The sequence below is a fragment of the Bos javanicus genome, chromosome 7 (assembly GCF_032452875.1).
Source record: "Bos javanicus breed banteng chromosome 7, ARS-OSU_banteng_1.0, whole genome shotgun sequence".
NCBI lineage: Eukaryota > Metazoa > Chordata > Mammalia > Artiodactyla > Bovidae > Bos > Bos javanicus.
This window is the reverse complement of record NC_083874.1, coordinates 5,778,682-5,801,983: the sequence shown is the minus strand read 5'-3', so window position 1 is coordinate 5,801,983 and position 23,302 is coordinate 5,778,682. Positions and strand designations below refer to the sequence as shown.

Here is a 23,302-nt window from a genome sequence, read left to right as displayed (position 1 = left end):
CCACCCTTGCTCACAGGGCAGGTCCCAGGTGCTTGGGGGTGACACGATAACACTCCAAAAACTTGAGAGTACAATTTTCCCCCCAAAGGGGTGTTTACTTTTTGGAGCCAAATGACGCCAGAAGAAAGTGACTTTCTAGATGTCAGCAGAAGCTGTCAGCAAGAAGCAGGTGCCCTACGCCTCACCCCTGAGCCCTCCCCAACTCTAGGGCAGACTGGGGCAACCCCCTACTTCTCCACGAAAGACATCCCTCCAGAGCCGACCCATTTGGACCCCTTAGGTTACCCCATCCCCCCACCCCCACAACCGTGTTGCCATGTGGTCCCCTCAGAACTGGCCGAGTCAGGAAGCCTCACACAGGGAAGCAGACAGGGAGCCAGACCAGTCCAGGTTATGGCCTAAAAAACATCAAAATAGGGACTCAGGTACTTCCCTGGCTGGTAAAGCCTTTGCACTTCCAATGCTGGGGTTGCGCGTTCGATCCCTGGTCTGGGAATTAAGATCCCGCATGTCATGCAGAGCGACCAAAAACCAAAAATTAAAATAAATTTAAAAAATTTTTTAAAAGAAAAAACAAAATACGGGCTCAGAGGCGGACAGAACACAGGCCCCGCCCCAAGCCCCGCCCCCCACAGGACCTCCCTACTCACTGAGTGCTCCCTCCCTCTCCAAGATCCTTCTCCGTGTCCAGCCCTCCGCCCCACAGACAGGCCACCTCCCCAGACCCTGACCCAGACCAGCTCCCGGCCCCTCCGAGCTTTCTTCTCCCAGGAGCTGCCCAATCCTTACCGGCCGGCTTTCTGGGATCTCAGGTCAGCAGAGCGTTGAGGACCAAGACCGCGATCACAACGAATAGGAAGCTCGAGCAGCTGGACGCGTTGTTTTTGGAGCAGGTCTCACTCTGTCTTCTGGAGTAGAGATCAGGGCCACTCAGGCAGCTGCCGGGCCCGCTCGGGCCGCTCAAAGCTTCTCCCCTAAGAACCTGCACTCCTTCCCGACAAATCGCTGGGGAGAAGAGTGAGCAGCGCCCCCCGCCCCCAGTGGCTGTGTGACAGATGGGACGAGGCTGGGACTTAAACTTGGTCGCCTGAGCATCGAGGTTTTTTGCCCCGTGCCCAGGGGGTCGGGAGTTGGGTGAAAGGGGCGTGCCCCGGGGTGGGGGTGGGGGGCTCCTCTCAGACCTTAGTCGCTCCACCTCGGCCAACGCGTCCTTCAGATTTTGGTTCAGTATCTTCAACTTTCCTGGTTGAGGGGTGGGGTACAGAATCAGGGGCAGGTCGACACGGTGACCACACCCACTCACCTGACCCCCACCCAGGACATGACTCTTCAGGCCCTCATCCAGTCCCTGCTGGGAAATCTGGAGCCCCCCCCCACCTCCCCAACTCCACCCCTCCCTGTCTCTGGACCCCAGCCCTGGGACCCTCCCTCCCTACTTCTTTTCAACACCTGATCCCCACCGCTCCCCACCGTGGAACCCTGGCTGTGTTTTTCTCACCCTGAAACTCTGCCACCTGGGCCTGCTCCTTCTTCAGAGACTCCCTCAGGGTCACCTGGGTCAGAGGGGAGGGTCAGAACATGGACTCCTGTCCCTGGGCGCTGGACCCCTCCCTAGGCCCTCGGATCAGAGGAGCTCAAATCCACACCCCCTTCATTTCCCCGCCAACTCTCTCCCTGCACCTCGGTCTCCCACCGTGAAGAAACGGCACAACCTCCCACCCTCCTCGGGCCACCCATAAGAGCGTGATCCTCAAAGTGTGAGTTTTGAGGCCCCCCGCCCCCGCAAGAGAATTTGGAGGTTTCCTATGCCCTAGAAGAAGTTTCCAGATCCACTGGGGTATTGCACAAAAAAAAATTTTTTAATATTTATTTGAAAAAAATTTTTATTTGGTTGGGCTGAGTATTAGTTGCAACATGCTAGATCTTTAATTGCTGCAAGGGATCTAGTTCCATGACCAGGGATCAAACCCATGTCCCCTGTATTGGGGGTACAAAGTCTTAGTCACTGGATCACCAGGGAAGTCGCTAAAGAACATTAAGAGGTCCTCCTAAAACCAGAAAATGGGGCAGGGTGCAGGTAGGGGAAGATTTCAGAGACCAACTTAGATGTCCCTGAGAGTTTCAAGGTCCTCCATGTTAGAACAGAAGTGAAAATTTCAAAGGCTCTCAGGATGCAGTGGAAGGAGCTGGGGAGGTCCTCTTCCCAGTCCCTAAAGAAGATTTCTGCTCCCCAAGATTGGCCCAAGGGGAGTTTCTAGGTCCCCCCATCCAAGCGCCAGAGTTTAGAGAGCCTTGATACCCTACAGGGATACTGACACCCATAATGGGAGTTTTAAGGCTCCCCACACCAGCAACTCAGGGAGAGTCAGAGGTCCCCAAAGCCTGGTGGAGACATCCAGGGGGCAGTCTCAAAGTCCCTCTGGATCTCCACAAAGACCCTGGGAGAGCCTCTCAAGGACCTGGGCCTGTCTAGGGGCAGCAGTGGCTTACCATAGTATGGTTGCAGGTGGCAGCTTCGGCTTCCTTCTTATGTGAGAATTCCTGGGCCTGGGTTAGCTGGCGCTGCACGTGTTGGTTGACCTCCTGACACTCCTTCTGTGCTTGGAGGCCATCCACGCAGGCCTTGCTGTTGGCAGTGACAGTGAAGTAGATCATGGGCACAAGCAGCCCCACCGCCAGCAGGAGCAGCAGGACCCCCACCCCCAGCGGCAGCTTGCGGTCACACAGCGTTTTTTTGTCTATGGGCATCACGAGCTCACTTATGTCCTCCTCGGTGTTCGTGGGCACTGGTCTGTAGTGCATAGAAGTAGTAGCATCCTGAACTGCTGGAACCCCTATGGGCTAGGACTGCCCCCTGATTAGCATAATAGTGGTGCCGACCAATGAGAAGCTCCAGGAGGATCCTCTGAGTTGGCGGTACTCGAAAGGAGCCTGTGCAGGCAGGGGGCAGTCAGGCTTGCAGTTTAGGTTTCAGTTTCCTATTTCCTTTCCCCGGGGAAAAACGTTGGGTTGGTTTTGCCAAATTCTGGCCTTGGAGCTTTCTGGGTTGGATGCTGGCCAGTGAGATCCTGTGAGAGGGGAGTGGGGCTCCCGGGGAGACCCCATGTCAAGTCCTAGCCCTTCTCCTACATGTTTCTGAGGGTGACCATTGCAGTTACTGAGCGGCCGGTGCACGCCAGCTCTGTGTTCTGTACCACAAAACGGAAGAGGCAGAGGGCTTTGTGGGGGGGCCATGTCCCCAACTGGGAGAAATGAAGGCTGAGACGTGAGTGGTGACTGGGGCGGTGTTGTGTGTGACTGAGGAGACAGGGTTGTGAATTGAGGAATCTCCTGGTGACCTTGAGGGGTTCACTTAGCGACTCTGTCCCCTGCCGAGCGGACCATCAGGAGCCATGGAAGGTGTCAGAGGACCGACCAGAGCCTGCAGGGAGAGGAGAGAAGCGCTGGACCTCAACTACTACTCAGACTGCAGTTGTCCTACATGGCCACCAGGGGACGCACCAGGCAACAAACAACCACCAGGCCCTTGTCCTGGCTCCAGGCAGGAACTTGCTGTTTCTGCCAGCATCTGCCTCTACCACCCCGGGACTCCACAAAAAACCCTCTGAACTGTAACCGAACATTACCCTAAGTGGCCTTCCCAGGGCAGACTCCTCCCCCATATCTTCTGTTTTAGATCCTTTATGAAGTATGGAGATAATAGTATCTAATACCCGTTCCTGAGTTGTTTTCACAGGTGGGAAAATGCCACCCCCCTTCCTGCCACCCAATCCACACACACCAAACGGAAGATGTTAACCACATGAGGATCAGGACATGTAGCCCCCAGACCTACTGGTGGAAAAGGATTGATAATGTTAACCCCTGTGACCTCACCATCAGTCACTCAGAGAATCGTCCCATACCCTGGGCCCACTGGCCCCTCCCCTGGGCCTTGAAAATGCTTTTCAGAGACCTCTGGAGGGGTCAGGATTCACTGGGGGTATAAGCGACCGGCCTCCTTGCGGGGCCCTGCAATGAAGCTTCCTCTGCTGCAAACCCCACAATTTCTGTGTGTCTGTCCTCACTGTGTGCCAGGGTCACGGACTTCAGTTCACGGAAGCTCAGTTTCCTCGTCTGTAACGTGGGGCCATCACAGGAGTGGCCTTGTCAGGAGGGGCCAATGAGGACTTCTGAGTGAAGCGCTCTGCATCCAGTGGGCACTCAGTGCCCGTGTGGCTGGGCGTGTGACTCAGGGCAGACAGACTGGGGGGAAACGTGGAAATCAGGCCCAGGAGTGAGGAGTACATTTTGAGGAAAGCAGATCAGATCCATTTGGGACACTCAGAACCCAAAGGATCTGGGCGGGAGGTGTCTAGGGAGAGACATCCAAAGGGGGTGGGACCCTGGAGTGACATTACAGGGAACTCAGGCTGCACTGATCTCCCTTCCAAATGATCAAGGGAGCCAGATCTTCCTGCTGAAGACTGGCCTGATTACACACTTCCTGTTGCAGGAAGTGACTTCTGGAAGCAGCTGTGCACTTGTCCACTGGCTTCTTTCACCACAGCCTGACCACTACCCAGGTTCTGTAGGCTCAGCCATTTGCAAGGTTTGCAGTCAGCTGGATCAGATGGTACGTGGGGCCAAAGCCAGGGATCCTGGTGTTCAGGATGACACCCCTCTGCCTAGTTACGTGGCTCACAGCAAAGACCCGCTTCCAACAACTCAAGAGATGACTCTACACGCGGACATCACCAGATAGTCTATCTGAAATCAGATTATGTTCTTTGCCCCCAGAGATGGAGAAGCTCTATACAGTGAGCAAAAATAAGACCTGGAGCTGACTGTGGCTCAGATCATGACTCCTTCTTGCCAAATTCAGGCTTAAATTAAAGGAAGTAGTGGAAAACCACTAGGCCATTCAGGTATGACCTAAATCCAATCCCTTACAGTGGAGGCGACAAATAGACTCACAGGGTTAGATCTGGTAGACAGAGCGCCTGAAGAACTATGGAGGGAGGTTTATAACACCATACAGGGGTCAGGGACCAAAGCCGTTCCGAAGCCAAACACATACCTGAAGGCAAAGTGGCTGTCTGTGCTTAGTGACTCAGGCATGTCCGACTCTTTGCCACCCCATGGACTCTAGCCCACCAGGCAGCTCTGTCCATGGGGATTCTCCGGGCAAGAATACCGGAGTGGGTTGCCATGCCCTCCTCCAGGGGATCTTTACAACCCAGGGATTGAACCCAGGTCTCCTGCATTGCAGGCGGATTTTTACTGTCTGAGCCACCAGGGTTGTCTGAGGAAGCCTCACAAACAGTTGAGGAAAGAAGAAAAGTGAAAGGCAAGGGAGAAGGGAGAGAAACCCGACTCAAGGCAGAGTTTCAGAGAACAGCAAGGAGACATAAGAAGGCCTTTTTCAAGGAACAATGCAAAGGAATAGAGAAAAACAGTAGAGTGGGAAAGACTAGAGAGTTCTTCTAAAAAATTGGAGGTATCATGGGAACATTTCATGAGAAGACGAGCACAATAAGGACAGATACAGTAAGGAGCTAAGAGAAACAGAAATAACTAAGAAAAGGTGGCAAGAATACACAGAACAACTATAGAGGAAAGGTCTTTGTGACCTAGATAACCATAATGCTACGGTCACTCACCTAGAGCTGAACATCCTGGAGTGTGAAGTTAAGTGGGCCTTAGGAAGCATTGCTATAAACAAAGCTAGTGGAGGTGATGGAGTTCCAGCTGAGCTGTTTCAAATCCTAAAAGATGATGCTGTTAAAGTGCTGTTCTCAATATGTCAGCAGATTTGTAAAACTCAGATCCAGAAGAGGTCACTTTTCATTCCAATCTCAAGGAAGGCAATGCCAAAGAATGTTCCAACTACCATACAATTGTGCTCATTTCACAAGCTAGCAAGGTTTGCTCAAAGTCCTTCAGGCTAGGCTTTAGCAGTACAGGAACCAAGAACATCCATTGTCTGAGGTGGGTTTCAAAAAGGCAGAGGAACCAGAGGTCAAATTGCCAACATTCTTTGGATTGTGGAGAAAGCAACGGAGTTCCAGAAAAAAATTTACTTTTGCTTCATTGACTGTGCTAAAGGCTTTGACTGTGTGGATCACAACAAACTGTGGAAAATTCTGAAAGAGATGAGAGTGCCCGACCATGTTATCTGTCTCCTGAGAAACCCATATACGGGTCACAAAGCAAACTTAGAATTGGACCTGGAACCCTGACTGGCTCAAAATTGAGAAAGGAGTGAGACATGGCTTTATATTGTCACGCTGCGTGTTTAACTTTATGCAGAGTACAACATGTGAAAGGCTGGCCTGGATGAATGACAAGCAGGAATCAAGACTTCCAGGAGAAATATCAACAGCTTCAGACATGCAGAGGACACTACTCTAATGCAGAAAGGGGAGATGAACAAAGAGCCTCTTGATGAAGTGAAAGAGGAGAATGAAAAACCTGGCTTGAAATACAACAAGCAACAAACTACGGTCAAGGCATCTGGTCCCATCACTTCATGGAAAATAAAATCAGAAAAAGCAGAAACTGTGACAGATTTTATTTTCTTGGTTTCCAAAGTCACTGGGGATGGTTCCTACAGCCATGAAATTAAAAGACATTTGCTCCTTGGAAGAAAAGCTCTGACAAACCTAGACAGGATATTAAAAAGCAGACACATCACGTTTCCAACAGAATTTCGTGTATTTACAGTTATGGTCTTTTCAGTAGTCATGTATGGATGGGAGAGTTGAACCACAAGAAAGGATGAGCGCTGAAGAATCGATGCTTTCGAACTGAGGTGCTGGAGAAGACTCTTGAGAGATCCTTGGACAGCAAGCAGATCAAACCAGTCAATCCTAGAGGAAACCAACCCTGAATATTCATTGGAGGGACTGAAGCTGAAGCTCCAATACTTTGGCCACCTGATTGGAAGAGCCAACTCATTGGAAAAGACCCTGATGCTGAGAAAGATTGAAGGCAAGGGGAGAAGGCGGCAGCAGAGGATGAGTTGGTTCGATAGCATCACTGACTCAGTGGACATGAATGTGAGCAAACTCTGGGAGACAGTGGAAGACAGAGGAGCCTGGCAAGCTGCAGTCCATCAGGTTGCAAATCGAGGGACACCACCGAGTGACTGAACAATGACAATTTCCTCACCCCACCCCCTCAACTCCATTAAAACCACTCAGCAGCCAAATAACCCAGGAATCAGGGATGGACTTGCTGTGGAGACTGACGTGGAGCCTGTGTGTCCCCTGAGTAGGGCCTCCCTCCCAGGCTAGTACTCCAGGTGCAAAGACAGGGCCCTTGGCAAAGCTGATAGGTGTCGGAAGCCGCGTTAGGCATTACTGACAAAATGGAGGCACGGCCCCAGACCCCTCTTCTCATTCCGCAGGCATGGACCCGCGATGAAGGAGTTAGGCCTTGTAACTCTGACTTGTTTTTTCCTCTCCTCAGCTGAGTTGACCAAAAAAGAATATTAAGGTGCTTATTGTTCTTGAGAGGAGCTTGCGAAGGTACAAAGCCTTCTGCAGCAGTGCTCAGAGAATAATTCATAAAGTTAATCATGGACATTTGTTCAAGGACTTTTACAAAAGAGTGTTCCAGGATGAGCACATAGGCCGCAGCTTGAGGCCATGGGAGGGATTGCTATCTGAAGCCTATTTGTGAGGAGAATGTTTATGGCAAAGGAGTTTACTGAATTTAAGGCTTAGAAATAATTAAAATAGTTAGAAGTTGAAGATTTAAAGAATGTTGTAATGTTAGCATATTTTACTGTAGCTTATAGAGGTTAGGAATTTTAGAGATACTATAGCTAGAAGCCTTTTTAAGAGATAGTGAGCTTAGGATGTTAGGGGCAAACGGGATTTAGAAAGATAAATAAACTGAGGAATGTAGCATGAGTTATAATGTAATCACAAATTAACTATAGGACACAGAAGAGGAAGTGGATAATAGACGTAAAGCTGATTCCGAGAGAATCGCTGAAGCAGGAACTCTGTTTGAAGGGCAACAATGATTTATGGAGATAATAAATGTGGCTGAGGGGGAACTGAAAATGTCAAACCTCTGACCTAATGTTTTTGTAAAAGTATAGAGAATCTTAAACTTGAAATAAATAGGCAGTCCAAGAAAACTGAGAGGCTGTCTCATCGCCGACACCGTTCATCTCTTCAGGTTGAATCCCTGGCTGCTGGAGCTGGATACCGGCAGATATCGGGGCTCCAGTGGGCTGAAATTTGAACTTTAGGGTCAGCTTAGGACCATGATTTGAGATAGGGGTCAAGGTTGCATGTGTTCAGCCCTGCCTTCCTGCCAGCCCTGGGCAAGTGATTTCATCCTAGCCTTAGTTTCCATAGCTGTAAAATGGGGATGAACATAATAGAACTTTTGTGCTCCTCCCCCCCCACCACGTTTTGAAACCAAAGCCAGTGCTGTACTAACCTCATTCTAGTCTCAGCCCTGGAAAAAGGAAGTTTGTGAGTTTTCCCTCTAAGATTTCAATTGGAAAAAGTAATGCATATTCTTCTGAATTTATGCTTTAAAAAATATAGGTGTATATATAGTGTCTGTGCCAGGTCTTATTCGTGGCAGGCTGAATCTTTGTTGCGACACATGGAATCTTATTTGTTGCCAGGCTAGGACTCCAGGTGCAAAGACTGTGAGATCTAGTTTCCTGATCAGGGCCAAATCAGGCCCCCCTGCATTGGGAGAGTGGAGTCTCACCCACCGGATCACTAGGAAAGTCCTAATCTATCTTTTTTTCCTTCTGTTTTTTGGCTGTGACTTGCAGAATATGGGATCTTAGTTCCCTGACAACAGATCTCACCCATGTCCCCTGCAGTTTAAGTGAGGTGCCTTAACCACCAGACCACCAGGGAAGTCCCAAGCTTTGTTATTTTTTCAAGACTCACTTTATTTTGGTTTGCACAAATCCAGCAAAGACAGTCCAGAAACATTCCATAGACTCCGTTTCCATTTCCACCACCTTGGTCACCTTTCATCTCTAAGGTGCACGTGTTGCAATGTAGGAACCAGTGCTGACCAGTAACAGGATTAACTGAAATCCACGCATTATTCCCATCTCCTCAGTTTCCCCTAATGTCCTTTTTCTGCCCCCGGATCCTCACAGGACACTGAGTCCTGATGCTTCTGTAGGCTCCCTTGGGTCAGGCAGAGTCTCAGGCTTTCCTGGTCATGATGACCTTGAGAGTGGAGAGTCAGGTGTTCTGTAGGGTGGTCCTCAGGTGGGATTGGTCTGGAGTTGTTCTCATGGTTGGACTGGCCTTTGGTGAGAAGGACTGGAGAGGGCACGTGCCGTTCTCATGACACTCATGCGTCCAAGACACCGGCTATCAGCCTGACTTACCCTGTGATGTTGATCGTGGTGCCCTGGCTGAGGTGGTGTCCGTCAGGCGTCTCCACCAGAAAGCTACCTCCTTCCTCTCTTCCACCTGTGCCTTCTGGAAAGAGGTGACGATTTATAGCCCACACCAAAGCCATGGGACCCACACATCATCCTCTTGAGGGTGAGATATTTGTGTATGTTATTTGATATTCTTCGGCCTGGGAGATTTTTCTCCTCTCTTTCATTTATTGTTTTAGTCAGTCATGTATTTATATTCCTGCGAATTCATGGATATTTATTTTACACGTGATGATATTTATTTTGTCACTCAAACAGTTTCCACTTTGGCTGTTTGTTATTTTTCACAAGCTTCATTCCACTAAAGCATTCGGGAACATTCTTTGTAGTCATGTAGAAACCATACGCTTATAAGGGGCTCAGTTAACGAAAGCCACCATCAAACACCATTTTAGGAGCAGGGGGCACACACAGGGAGAGCATTCTTTCCTTTTTACTGGTCATGTCTCCCAGCTTATGGGATATTAGTTCCTAGACCAGGGACTGAACCCAGGCCACGGGAGCCTGGAATGCTAACCACCAAGTCATCAGAGAACTCTTCGAGGACTTCATTTTGAGAAGCAGAGAAGTCTCTGGGGAGGGGCTCCCAGAGCTGAGTACTGTGGGATGAATAGGAGCTTGGGGGATGGAGGTGGCAGGACAAGGTGACACAGATCTGTCCCAAGTCTGCTCATCCAAGTGTGAGTCCCAGCCCTGCACTTTCTGCCGGAAGGGATTGGGAGCCAGGACAAAGTGTCCCTCGTCTCAGCGTCGGTTTCCTCGTGGAACCATTGTCATCAGAAGATGCAATGGTAATGAGATGAGAGCAGCCAGGAGATGAGAGAAGAAAGCTGCAGGCAGGGAGCTCTGACCAGGGTCCTTTAGAGGCTGCCAGCAGAGAAGAGGGCTGGGGATGCAGGGGGATGGTGCCTGCTGGAACCCCCGAGATCTTGAGGAACATTCTAGAGCACGGAAGGCTGGTTGTGGACGTCAGTGGATGTCCACCTTTGTCTGCAGGGCAGGCCACAGATGCTTTGGGAGGTCACCCAGTAACGCTCCAAACACTCGAGAGTCCAGTTTTCCCCCCAAAAGGGATGTTTCCATTTCGAGTCCAAAGACCCAAGAGGAAAGTGACTTTCTGAGAGCAGTGTCAGCAAGATGGAGGTGCCACAACCCGACTCGCGTGCCATCCCTAGCTCTAGGCGGCCCTGGGCCAGCTCTGCTACTTTCCCACTCTCAAGGCATCCTTTCAGGACTGCCCTGTCTTGGGCCCCTTAGGCTACCCCATCCTCCCTACAACGTGTTGCCATGTGGTCCTGTCGGGACTGGCCAGGTCCGGAAGCCTCAAACCGGGAATCCGAGCTGGAGTCGGCCCAGTCCTGGTTGTGGCCTAAAAGACATCAGAATAGGGAGTCAGAGGCAGACGGATCAGGCTCCGTCCCCAGCCCCACCAGACTCTAGGGCCCCTCCCAACTCACTGAGCCCTCCCTCGGTCTCCAGATTCCACTCCCCGGTGCCCAGCCCCCTGCCCCGCAGGCAGGCCACCACCCAAGACCCTGACCCAGGCCCAGCTCCCCGCCCCTCCGAGCTTTCTTCTCCCTCGAGACACCCCCTTCGTACCGGCCGGCTTTCTGGGACCTCATTTCTTCAGACACTTGCAGATGATGAAGGTACACATAAGCAACATGAAAAACCACACTGAACCGTTGTCCTCCGCTGAGGCCTCACTCTTTCTTCTGGAATAGAAATCGGGGAACTCAGGCTACGGCCCCCTGGGCTCCAGGGGATCTGCGCTCTGCCCTTAAGAATCTACACTCCTCCCCCACCAAGCCGCTGGGCAGGAGAGTGAGCAGCGGCCACCCCAGGGTTGTGTGGCAGATGGGACGCGGTTGGGACTTAAACTTAGTTCCCTGAGCGTCGGGGTTTTTCCGGAGCCGAAGGGACTCGGGAGTCTGGGGGGGTGGAGTGAAAGGGGCGTGGCCGGGGCGTGGTCTCGCACCTTTCCTTCGTCAGAGCGTCTTGCAGTTGTTGGTTCAAACTCGCCAATTCTCCTGTTTGAGGGATGGGGTACAGATTCAGGGGCCTCGTGGACACAGTGATCTCGCTAAGCCACCTGACACCCAGCCGGGACATCACGTGACTTAGCGCGGTGTTCATTCATCCCCAGCTGGGAAACCCGGCTCCGGGCTCCCCCACCCGAAATGGAATCTGGCCCCCCTTCCTCTTGCCTGATCACAACCCTGGGACCCTCCCTCCGGACTCCCTTTCAACACCTGACCTGTCGCTACCCCCCTAGCCCACTGTGAGGAACCCTGGTCATTTGCTTTTCTCACCCTGAAGCTCCTCCACTCGTGCCTGCTCCTTCTTCAGAGAGTCCCTCAGGGTCACCTGGGTCAGAGGGGAGAGTCAGAACCTGGACTCCTGTGCCTGGGTTCTCGCCCCTCCCTGAGCCCTGGGATCAGAGGCGCTCAGATGCACACACCCTTCATTTCCCATTCCCCACCCCACCCCCCGGCCCCTCAGTCTTCTACCTTGAAGAATGGGCACAACCTCCCACCTTCCCCGGGACACCCGTAAGAGTGTGATCCTCAAAATGGGAGTTTGAAGGCCCCCCAGAAGAGAATGTGGAGGTTCCCCATGCCCAGACTCTAGGAGAATTTTCTAGATGCCCTGGGCTATAGCCCAATAAGATTAAGAGTTCCTTCTATAACCAGAAACAAGGGGCTGGGGGTGGGAAGTGGGAATGATTATTTCAAAGCCCAAGTTAGAGGTCCACAGAGTTTCAAGGTCCTCCATGTTAGAACAGAAGTGAAAATTTCAAAGGCTCTCAGGATGCAGTGGTAAGAGCTGGCTAGGTCCTGTGCCCAGCCCCTAGAGGGGATTTCTGCTCCCCAAGATTGGCCCAAGGGGCGTTTCTAGATCCCCCCATTCAAGCGCCAGAGTTTAGAGATCCTTCATATCCTAAAGGGATACTGACGCACATAATTGGGAGTTTTAAGGCTTCCCCCCAACATACCCCAGCATCCCAGAGAGAGTTTGGAGGTTCCCAAACCCTGGTGGTGACAAAAAGGACACAGTTTCAAGGTCTATCTCGATCTCCACAAAGACCCTGGGAGAGACCTCCAAGTCCGGGGCCCTCTCGAGGGGCTGCAATGGCTTACCACAGCCTGTTTGCAGGTGGCAGCTTCAGCTTCCTTCTTGTGTAAGAGTTCCTGGGCTTGGGTTAGCTGGCGCTGCACGTGTTGGTTGACCTCCTGACACTCCTTCTGTGCTTGGAGGCCATCCACGCAGGCCTTGCTGTTGGCAATGACAGCGAAGTAGATCATGGGCACAAGCAGACTTACCGCCGCCAGGAGCAGCAGGAGCCCCAGCCACAGCGGCAGTTTGCGGCCACACAGCGCTGACTCACTCGAGTCCTTTTCTTTGTCTATGGGCATCACGAACTCACTCATGTCCTCCTCGGTGTCCATGGGCACTGGTCTGTAGTGAATAGAAGAAGTAGTGCCATCCTGACTGAACTGCTGGAACCTTTATAGGCTAAGACTGCCGCCTCATTAGCATAATAGCGGTGCCGACCAATGACAAGCTCCAGAAGGACTGGAGTGACTTGGCAACACTCCAGTGGAGCCTGTGCAGCCAGGGGACAGCCCAGGCATTCCGTTTAGGTTTCGGTTTCAGTTTCCTTTTCCCGAGAAAAAAGGCTGAGTTGCTCTTGCCAATTTCTGGCCATGAGGCTTTCTGGGTTGGATGCTGGCCAGTGAGATCCTGAGAGAGGGGAGTGGGGCTCCTGGGACACCCCATGTCATGTCCTAGCCCTTCTCCTACATGTTTCTGAGGGTGACCATTGCAGTTACTGAGCAGCCGGTGCACGCCAGCTCTGTGTTCGTCTGTAACACAAACGGAAGAGGCAGAGGGCTTTTTAGGGGGGCCAAGTCCCCAACTGGGAGAAATGAAGGCTGAGACGAGTGGTGACTGGGGCGGTGTTGTGTCTGACTTAGGAGACTGGGTTTAGAATTCAGGAATCTCCTGGTGACCTTGAGGGGTTCAATTAGCGTCTCTGTCCCCTGCCAAGTGGACCATCAGGAGGCATGGAGGGTGTCAGAGGACCGACCAGAGCCTGCAGGGAGAGGAGAGAAGCACAGGACCTCAAATACTACTCAGACTGCAGTTGTCCTACATGGCCACCAGGGGACGCACCAGGCAACAAACAACCACCAGGCCCTTGTCCTGGCTCCATAACAGGAACTTGCTGTTTCTGCCAGCATCTGCCTCTACCACACCGGGACTCCAAAAAAGCCCTCTGAACTGTAACCGAACATTACCCTAAGTGGCCTTCCCAGGGCAGACTCCTCCCCCATATCTTCTGTTTTAGCTCCTTTATGAAGTATGGAGATAATAGTATCCAACACACGTCCCTGAGTTGTTTTCACAAGTGTGAAAATGCCACCCCCCTTCCTCCTACCCAAGCCACACACACCAAATGGAAGATGTTAACCACATGAGGATCAGGACATGTAGCCCCCAGACCTACTGGTGGAAAAAGGATTGATAATGTTAACCCCTGTGACCTCACTATCTGTCACTCAGAGAATCGTCCCATACCCTGGGCCCACTGGCCCCTCCCCTGGGCCTTGAAAATGCTTTTCAGAGACCTCTGGAGGGGTCAGGATTCACTGGGGGTATAAGCGACCGGCCTCCTTGCGGGGCCCTGCAATGAAGCTTCCTCTGCTGCAAACCCCACAATTTCTGTGTGTCTGTCCTCACTGTGTGCCAGGGTCACGGACTTCAGTTCACGGAAGCTCAGTTTCCTCGTCTGTAACGTGGGGCCATCACAGGAGCGGCTTCGTCAGGAGAGGCCAATGAGGACTTCTGAGTGAAGCGCTTTGCATCCAGTGGGCACTCAGTGCCCGTGTGGCTGGGCGTGTGACTCAGGGCAGATGGACTGGGGGCAAATGTGGAAATCAGGCCCAGGAGTGAGGAGTACATTCTGAGGAAAGCAGATCAGATCCATTTGGGACACTCAGAACCCAAAGGACCTGTGCGGGAGGTGTCTAGGGAGAGCCCTCCAAAGGGGGTGGGACGCTGGAGTGGCATTCCAGGGAACTCAGGCTGCACTGATCTCCCTTCCAAATGATCAATGGCCTGATTACACACTTCCTGTTGCAGGGAGTGACTTCTGGAGGCAGCTGTGCACTTGTCCACTGGCTTCTTTCACCACAGCCCGACCACTACCCAGGTTCTGTAGGCTCAGCCATTTGCAGGGTTTGCAGTCAGCTGGATCAGATGGTACGTGGGGCCAAAGCCAGGGATCCTGGTGTTCAGGATGACACCCCTCTGCCTAGCTACGAGGCTCACAGCAAAGACCCGCTTCCAACAACTCAAGAGATGACTCTACACGCGGACATCACCAGATAGTCTATCTGAAATCAGATTATGTTCTTTGCCCCCAGAGATGGAGAAGCTCTATACAGTGAGCAAAAATAAGACCTGGAGCTGACTGTGGCTCAGATCATGACTCCTTCTTGCCAAATTCAGGCTTAAATTAAAGGAAGTAGTGGAAAACCACTAGGCCATTCAGGTATGACCTAAATCCAATCCCTTACAGTGGAGGCGACAAATAGACTCACAGGGTTAGATCTGGTAGACAGAGCGCCTGAAGAACTATGGAGGGAGGTTTATAACACCATACAGGGGTCAGGGACCAAAGCCGTTCTGAAGCCAAACACATACCTAAAGGCAAAGTGGCTGTCTGTGCTTAGTGACTCAGGCGTGTCCGACTCTTTGCCACCCCATGGACTCTAGCCCACCAGGCAGCTCTGTCCATGGGGATTCTCCGGGCAAGAATACCGGAGTGGGTTGCCATGCCCTCCTCCAGGGGATCTTTACAACCCAGGGATTGAACCCAGGTCTCCTGCATTGCAGGCGGATTTTTACTGTCTGAGCCACCAGGGTTGTCTGAGGAAGCCTCACAAACAGTTGAGGAAAGAAGAAAAGTGAAAGGCAAGGGAGAAGGGAGAGAAACCCGACTCAAGGCAGAGTTTCAGAGAACAGCAAGGAGACATAAGAAGGCCTTTTTCAAGGAACAATGCAAAGAAATAGAGAAAAACAGTAGAGTGGGAAAGACTAGAGAGTTCTTCTAAAAAATTGGAGATATCATGGGAACATTTCATGAGAAGACGAGCACAATAAGGACAGATACAGTAAGGAGCTAAGAGAAACAGAAATAATTAAGAAAAGGTGGCAAGAATACACAGAACAACTATAGAGGAAAGGTCTTTGTGACCTAGATAACCATAATGCTACGGTCACTCACCTAGAGCTGAACATCCTGGAGTGTGAAGTTAAGTGGGCCTTAGGAAGCATTGCTATAAACAAAGCTAGTGGAGGTGATGGAGTTCCAGCTGAGCTGTTTCAAATCCTAAAAGATGATGCTGTTAAAGTGCTGTTCTCAATATGTCAGCAGATTTGTAAAACTCAGATCCAGAAGAGGTCACTTTTCATTCCAATCTCAAGGAAGGCAATGCCAAAGAATGTTCCAACTACCATACAATTGTGCTCATTTCACAAGCTAGCAAGGTTTGCTCAAAGTCCTTCAGGCTAGGCTTTAGCAGTACAGGAACCAAGAACATCCATTGTCTGAGGTGGGTTTCAAAAAGGCAGAGGAACCAGAGGTCAAATTGCCAACATTCTTTGGATTGTGGAGAAAGCAACGGAGTTCCAGAAAAAAATTTACTTTTGCTTCATTGACTGTGCTAAAGGCTTTGACTGTGTGGATCACAACAAACTGTGGAAAATTCTGAAAGAGATGAGAGTGCCCGACCATGTTATCTGTCTCCTGAGAAACCCATATACGGGTCACAAAGCAAACTTAGAATTGGACCTGGAACCCTGACTGGCTCAAAATTGAGAAAGGAGTGAGACATGGCTTTATACTGTCACGCTGCGTGTTTAACTTTATGCAGAGTACAACATGTGAAAGGCTGGCCTGGATGAATGACAAGCAGGAATCAAGACTTCCAGGAGAAATATCAACAGCTTCAGACATGCAGAGGACACCACTCTAATGCAGAAAGGGGAGATGAACAAAGAGCCTCTTGATGAAGTGAAAGAGGAGAATGAAAAACCTGGCTTGAAATACAACAAGCAACAAACTACGGTCAAGGCATCTGGTCCCATCACTTCATGGAAAATAAAATCAGAAAAAGCAGAAACTGTGACAGATTTTATTTTCTTGGTTTCCAAAGTCACTGGGGATGGTTCCTACAGCCATGAAATTAAAAGACATTTGCTCCTTGAAAGAAAAGCTCTGACAAACCTAGACAGGATATTAAGAAGCAGACACATCACGTTTCCAACAGAATTCCATATATTTACAGTTATGGTCTTTTCAATAGTCATGTATGGATGGGAGAGTTTGACCATAAAGAAGGTTGAGCACTGAAGAATCAATGCTTTCCAACTGAAGTGCTGGAGAAGACTCTTGAGAGATCCTTGAACAGCAAGGAGATCAAACCAGTCAATCCTAAAGGAAAGCAACCCTAAGTATTCATTGGAAGGACTGATGCTGAAGCTCCAATATTTTGGCCACCTGATTGGAAGAGCCAACTCTTTGGAAAAGACCCTGATGCTGAGAAATACTGAAGGCAAGAGGAGAAGGTGGCAGCTGAGGATGAGTTGGTTCGATAGCATCACCGAGTCATTTGAGCAAACTCTGGAGGAGAGTGGAAGACAGAGGAGCCTGGCAAGCTGCAGTCCATGGGGCTGCAAAGCCAGGGACACCACTGAGTAACTGAACAATGACAATTTCCTCACCCCACCCCCCACCCCAACTCCATTAAAGCCACTCAGCAGCCAAATGACCCAGGGATCAGGGATGGACTTGCTGTTGAGACTGACATTGAGCCTCTGTGTCCCCAGAGGAGGGACACACAGAGGAGGGCCTGAGGAGGGCCTCCCTCCCAGGCTAGGACTCCAGGTGCAAAGACAGGGCCCTTGGCAAAGCTGGTATCTGAGCTCCACTGGGCTGAATTTTGAACTTTAGGGTCAGCTTAGGACCATGATTTGAGATAGGGGTCAAGATTGCATGTGCTCAGCCCTGCCTCCCTGCCAGCCCTGGGCAAGTGATTTCATCCTAGCCTTAGTTTCCATAGCTGTAAAATGGGGATGAACATAAGAGAACTTTTGTGCCCCCCACCCCACATTTTGCAACCAAACCAGTGCTGTATTCACCTCATTCTAGTCTCAGCCCTGAAAACAGGAAGTTTGTGAGTTTTCCAAGATTTTGATTGGAAAAAGTAACTCATATTCTTCTGAATTTATGCTTTAAAAAACATATGTATATATATAATTGTCTGTGCCAGGTCTTATTCGTGGCAGGCTGAATCTTTGCCTGGACACATGGAATCTTACTTGTTGCCTGTGAGATCTAGTTTCCTGATCAGGGCCAAATCAGGCCCCCCTGCATTGGGAAAGTGGAGTCTCACCCACCGGATCACTAGGAAAGTCCTAATCTATCTTTTTTTCCTTCTGTTTTTTGGCTGTGACTTGCAGAATGTGGGATCTTAGTTCCCTGACAACAGATCTCACCCATGTCCCCTGCAGTTTAAGTGAGGTGCCTTAACCACCAGACCCCCAGGGAAGTCCCAAGCTTTGTTATTTTTTCAAGACTCACTTTATTTTGGTTTGCACAAATCCAGCAAAGACAGTCCAGAAACATTCCATAGACTCCGTTTCCATTTCCACCACCTTGGTCACCTTTCATCTCTAAGGTGCACGTGTTGCAATGTAGGAACCCGTGCTGACCAGTAACAGGATTAACTGAAATCCACGCATTATTCCCATCTCCTCAGTTTCCCCTAATGTCCTTTTTCTGCCCCCGGATCCTCACAGGACACTGAGTCCTGATGCTTCTGTAGGCTCCCTTGGGTCAGGCAGAGTCTCAGGCTTTCCTGGTCGTGATGACCTTGAGAGTGGAGAGTCAGGTGTTCTGTAGGGTGGTCCTCAGGTGGGATTGGTCTGGGGTTGTTCTCATGGTTGGACTGGCCTTTGGCGAGAAGGACCGGAGAGGGCATGTGCTGTTCTCATGACACTCATGTGCCCAGGACACGGGCTATCAGCCTGACTTACCCTGTGATGTTGATCGTGGTGCCCTGGCTGAGGTGGTGTCCGTCAGGCGTCTCCACCAGAAAGCTACCTCCTTCCTCTCTTCCACCTGTGCCTTCTGGAAAGAGGTGACGATTTATAGCCCACACCAAAGCCATGGGACCCACACATCATCCTCTTGAGGGTGAGATATTTGTGAATGTCATTTGATATTCTTCGGCCTGGGAGATTTTTCTCCTCTCTTTCATTTATTGTTTTAGTCAGTCATGTATTTATATTCCTGCGAATTCATGGATATTTATTTTACACGTGATGATATTTATTTTGTCACTCAAACAGTTTCCACTTTGGCTCTTTGTTATTTTTCACAAGCTTCATTCCACTAAAGCATTCGGGAACATTCTTTGTAGTCATGTAGAAACCATACGCTTATAAGGGGCTCATTTAACAAAAGCCACCATCAAACACCATTTTAGGAGCAGGGGGCACACACAGGGAGAGCGTTCTTTCCTTTTTACTGGTCATGTCTCCCAGCTTATGGGATATTAGTTCCTAGACCAGGGACTGAACCCAGGCCACGGGAGCCTGGAATGCTAACCACCAAGTCATCAGAGAACTCTTCGAGGACTTCATTTTGAGAAGCAGAGAAGTCTCTGGGGAGGGGCTCCCAGAGCTGGGTACTGTGGGATGAATAGGAGCTTGGGGGATGGAGGTGGCAGGACAAGGTGACACAGATCTGTCCCAAGTCTGCTCATCCAAGTGTGAGTCCCAGCCCTGCACTTTCTGCCGGAAGGGATTGGGAGCCAGGACAAAGTGTCCCTCGTCTCAGCGTCGGTTTCCTCATGGAACCGTTGTCATCAGAAGATGCAATGGTAATGAGATGAGAGCAGCCAGGAGATGAGAGAAGAAAGCTGCAGGCAGGGAGCTCTGACCAGGGTCCTTTAGAGGCTGCCAGCAGAGAAGAGGGCTGGGGATGCAGGGGGATGGTGCCTGCTGGAACCCCCGAGATCTTGAGGAACATTCTAGAGCACAGAGATCTTGAGGAACATTCTAGAGCACAGAAGGCTGGTTGTGGATGTCAGTGGATGTCCACCTTTGTCTGCAGGGCAGGCCACAGATGCTTTGGGAGGTCACCCAGTAACGCTCCAAACACTCGAGAGTCCAGTTTTGCCCCCAAAAGGGATGTTTCCATTTCGAGTCCAAAGACCCAAGAGGAAAGTGACTTTCTCAGAGCAGTGTCAGCAAGATGGAGGTGCCACAACCCGACTCTCGTGCCATCCCTAGCTCTAGGCGGCCCTGGGCCAGCTCTGCTACTTTTCCACTCTCAAGGCATCCTTTCAGGACTGCCCTGTCTTGGGCCCCTTAGGCTATCCCATCTTCCCTACAACTTTGTTGCCATGTGGTCGTGTCGGGACTGGCCAGGTCCGGAAGCCTCAAACCGGGAATCCGAGCTGGAGTTGGCCCAGTCCTGGTTGTGGCCTAAAAGACATCAGAATAGGGAGTCAGAGGCAGACGGATCAGGCTCCGTTCCCAGCCCCACCAGACTCTAAGGCCCCTCCCAACTCACTGAGCCCTCCCTCGGTCTCCAGATTCCACTCCCCGGTGCCCAGCCCCCTGCCCCGCAGGCAGGCCACCACCCAAGACCTTGACCCAGGCCCAGCTCCCCGCCCCTCCGAGCTTTCTTCTCCCTCGAGACACCCCCTTCGTACCGGCCGGCTTTCTGGGACCTCATTTCTTCAGACACTTGCAGGTGATGAGCACACCCGCGGTCATCACCACACCCGCAAGAAACGCGGGGAAGAACAGGACGGAGAATCTAGAGGGGTAATCCTCTGCGGAAGCCTCACTCTTTCTTCTGGAATAGAAATCGGGGAACTCAGGCTGCGGCCCCCAGGGGTCCAGGGGATCTGCGCTTTGCCTTTAAGAATCTCCACTCCTCCCCCAAGTCGCTGGGGAGGAGAGTGAGCAGTGGCCACCCCAGGGATGTGTGACAGTTGGGACGAGGCTGGGACTTAAACTTAGTCCCCCTGAGCATAGGGTTTTTCTGAGCCGAAGGGACTCGGGAGTCTGGGGGTGGAGTGAAAGGGGCGTGGCCGGGGCGTGGTCTCGCACCTTAATTTCTCCGAAAGGTCATGCAGTTGTTGGTTCAAGGTCGCCAACTCTCCTGTTTGAGGGATAGGGTACAGATTCAGAGGCCTCGTGGACACAGTGATCTCGCTAAGCCACCTGACACCCAGCCGGGACATCACGTGACTTCGCGCGGTGTTCATTCATTACCAGCTGGGAAACCTGGCTCTGGGCTCCCCCACCCGAAATGGAATCTGGCCCCCCTTCCTCTTGCCTGATCACAACCCTGGGACCCTCCCTCCGGACTCCCTTTCAACACCTGACCTGTCGCTACCCCTCTAGCCCACTGTGAGGAACCCTGGTCATTTGCTTTTCTCACCCTGAAGCTCCTCCACTCGTGCCTGCTCCGTCTTCAGAGAGTCCCTCAGGGTCACCTGGGTCAGAGGGGAGAGTCAGAACTTGGACTCCTGTGCCTGGGTTCTGGCCCTCCCTGAGCCCTGGGAACAGAGGCTCAGATGCACACACTCTTCATTTCCCATCCAACCCTCCCCTGGCCCCTCAGTCTTCTACCTTGAAGAATGGGCACAACCTCCCACCTTCCCCGGGACACCAGTAAGAGTGTGATCCTCAAAATGGGAGTTTGAAGGCCCCCCAGAAGAGAATGTGGAGGTTCCCCATGCCCAGACTCTAGGAGAATTTTCTAGATGCCCTGGGCTATAGCCCAATAAGATTAAGAGTTCCTTCTATAACCAGAAACAAGGGGCTGGGGGTCGGAAGTGGGAGTGATTATTTCAAAGCCCAAGTTAGAGGTCCACAGAGTTTCAACGTCTCCATATTAGAACAGAAGTGAAAATTTCAAAGGTTCTCAGTATTCTGTGGAAAGAGCTGGGTAGGTCCTGTTCCCAGCCCCTAGAGGGGATTTCTGTTCCCCGAGATTGCCCAAGGGGCGTTTCTAGATCCCCCCATTCAAGCGCCAGAGTTTAGAGATCCTTCATATCCTAAAGGGATACTGACGCACATAATTGGGAGTTTTAAGGCTCCCCCTCAACGTACCCCAGCATCCCAGAGAGAGTTTGGAGGTTCCCAAACCCCGGTGGTGGCAAAAAGGACACAGTTTCAAGGTCTATCTCGATCTCCACAAAGACCCTGGGAGAGACCTCCAAGTCCGGGGCCCTCTCGAGGGGCTGCAATGGCTTACCACAGCCTGTTTGCAGGTGGCAGCTTCAGCTTCCTTCTTGTGTAAGAGTTCCTGGGCTTGGGTTAGCTGGCGCTGCACGTGTTGGTTGACCTCCTGACACTCCTTCTGTGCTTGGAGGCCATCCACGCAGGCCTTGCTGTTGGCAATGACAGCGAAGTAGATCATGGGCACAAGCAGCCCCACCGCCGCCAGGAGCAGCAGGAGCCCCAGCCACAGCGGCAGCTTGCGGCCACACAGCGCTGACTCACTCGAGTCCTTTTCTTTGTCTATGGGCATCACGAACTCACTCATGTCCTCCTCGGTGTCCACGAGCACTGGTCTGTAGTGAATAGAAGAAGTAGTGCCATCCTGACTGAACTGCTGGAACCTTTATAGGCTAAGACTGCCCCCTGATTAGCATAATAGTGGTGCCGACCAATGAGAAGCTCCAGGAGGATCCTCTGAGTTGGCGGTACTCGAAAGGAGCCTGTGCAGGCAGGAGGCAGTCAGGCTTGCAGTTTAGGTTTCAGTTTCCTATTTCCTTTCCCCGGGGAAAAACGTTGGGTTGGTTTTGCCAAATTCTGGCCTTGGGGCTTTCTGGGTTGGATGCTGGCCAGTGAGATCCTGTGAGAGGGGAGTGGGGCTCCCTGGGACACCCCCTGTCAAGCCCTAGCCCTTCTCCTCCATGTTTCTGAGGGTGACCACTGCAGTTACTGAGCGGCCGGTGCACGGCAGCTCTCTGTTCTGTACCACAAAACGGAAGAGGCAGAGGGCGTTTTGGGGGGCCATGTCCCCAACTGGGAGAAATGAAGGCTGAGACGTGAGTGGTGACTGGGGCGGTGTTGTGTCTGACTGAGGCGACTGGATTTAGAATTCAGGGATCTCCTGGTGACCTTGAGGGGTTCACTTAGCGTCTCTGTCCCCTGCCGAGCGGACCATTAGGAGGCATGGAGGGTGTCAGAAGACCGACCAGAGCCTGCAGGGAGAGGAGAGAAGCACAGGACCTCAAATACTACTCAGACTGCAGTTGTCCTACATGGCCACCAGGGGACGCACCAGGCAACAAACAACCACCAGGCCCTTGTCCTGGCTTCAGGCAGGAACTTGCTGTTTCTGCCAGCATCTGCCTCTACCACACCCGGACTCCATAAAAGCCCTCTGAACTGTAACCGAACATTACCCTAAGTGGCCTTCCCAGGGCAGACTCCTCCCCCATATCTTCTGTTTTAGCTCCTTTATGAAGTATGGAGATAATAGTATCTAACACACGTCCCTGAGTTGTTTTCACAAGTGTGAAAATGCCACCCCCTTCCTCCTACCCAAGCCACACACACCAAATGGAAGATGTTAACCACATGAGGATCAGGACATGTAGCCCCCAGACCTACTGGTGGAAAAAGGATTGATAATGTTAACCCCTGTGACCTCACTATGTGTCACTCAGAGAATGGTCCCATACCCTGGGCCCACTGGCCCCTCCCCTGGGCCTTGAAAATGCTTTTCAGAGACCTCTGGAGGCGTCAGGATTCACTGGGGGTATAAGCGACCGGCCTCCT

General features: G+C 51.5%; 3 protein-coding genes across 5 annotated transcripts; all 3 read right to left on the bottom strand.

The window, feature by feature from the left end:
- Window positions 1-69: 69 nt before the first annotated feature.
- On the bottom strand, window positions 70-3,072 carry LOC133250429 (bone marrow stromal antigen 2-like). Its single transcript, XM_061421650.1, has 5 exons — window positions 2,491-3,072; window positions 1,499-1,553; window positions 1,182-1,242; window positions 790-908; window positions 70-398 (listed from the first exon to the last, which is right to left on the bottom strand). Exons 1-4 carry the CDS (start codon window positions 2,800-2,802, stop codon window positions 809-811), a joined length of 528 nt encoding a protein of 175 aa, XP_061277634.1. The 5' UTR covers window positions 2,803-3,072; the 3' UTR covers window positions 70-398; window positions 790-808.
- A 5,814-nt stretch (window positions 3,073-8,886) lies between these two features.
- On the bottom strand, window positions 8,887-13,536 carry LOC133250427 (bone marrow stromal antigen 2-like). 3 transcript variants are annotated; one of them, XM_061421646.1, is made up of 5 exons: window positions 12,562-13,536; window positions 11,734-11,788; window positions 11,400-11,451; window positions 11,025-11,136; window positions 8,887-10,790 (listed from the first exon to the last, which is right to left on the bottom strand). In XM_061421646.1, exons 1-4 carry the CDS (start codon window positions 12,868-12,870, stop codon window positions 11,040-11,042), a joined length of 513 nt encoding a protein of 170 aa, XP_061277630.1. In that variant the 5' UTR covers window positions 12,871-13,536; the 3' UTR covers window positions 8,887-10,790; window positions 11,025-11,039. The 3 variants fall into 3 exon arrangements, with proteins under 3 accessions (XP_061277630.1, XP_061277631.1, XP_061277629.1); XM_061421647.1 differs by having other exon boundaries at window positions 8,887-9,458; window positions 11,021-11,136; window positions 12,562-13,535; XM_061421645.1 differs by having other exon boundaries at window positions 11,021-11,136; window positions 12,562-13,529.
- A 3,717-nt stretch (window positions 13,537-17,253) lies between these two features.
- On the bottom strand, window positions 17,254-22,398 carry LOC133250426 (bone marrow stromal antigen 2-like). The gene is made up of 5 exons (XM_061421644.1): window positions 21,768-22,398; window positions 20,949-21,003; window positions 20,615-20,666; window positions 20,212-20,357; window positions 17,254-19,981 (listed from the first exon to the last, which is right to left on the bottom strand). Exons 1-4 carry the CDS (start codon window positions 22,056-22,058, stop codon window positions 20,231-20,233), a joined length of 525 nt encoding a protein of 174 aa, XP_061277628.1. The 5' UTR covers window positions 22,059-22,398; the 3' UTR covers window positions 17,254-19,981; window positions 20,212-20,230.
- Between the last annotated feature and the right edge of the window lie 904 nt (window positions 22,399-23,302).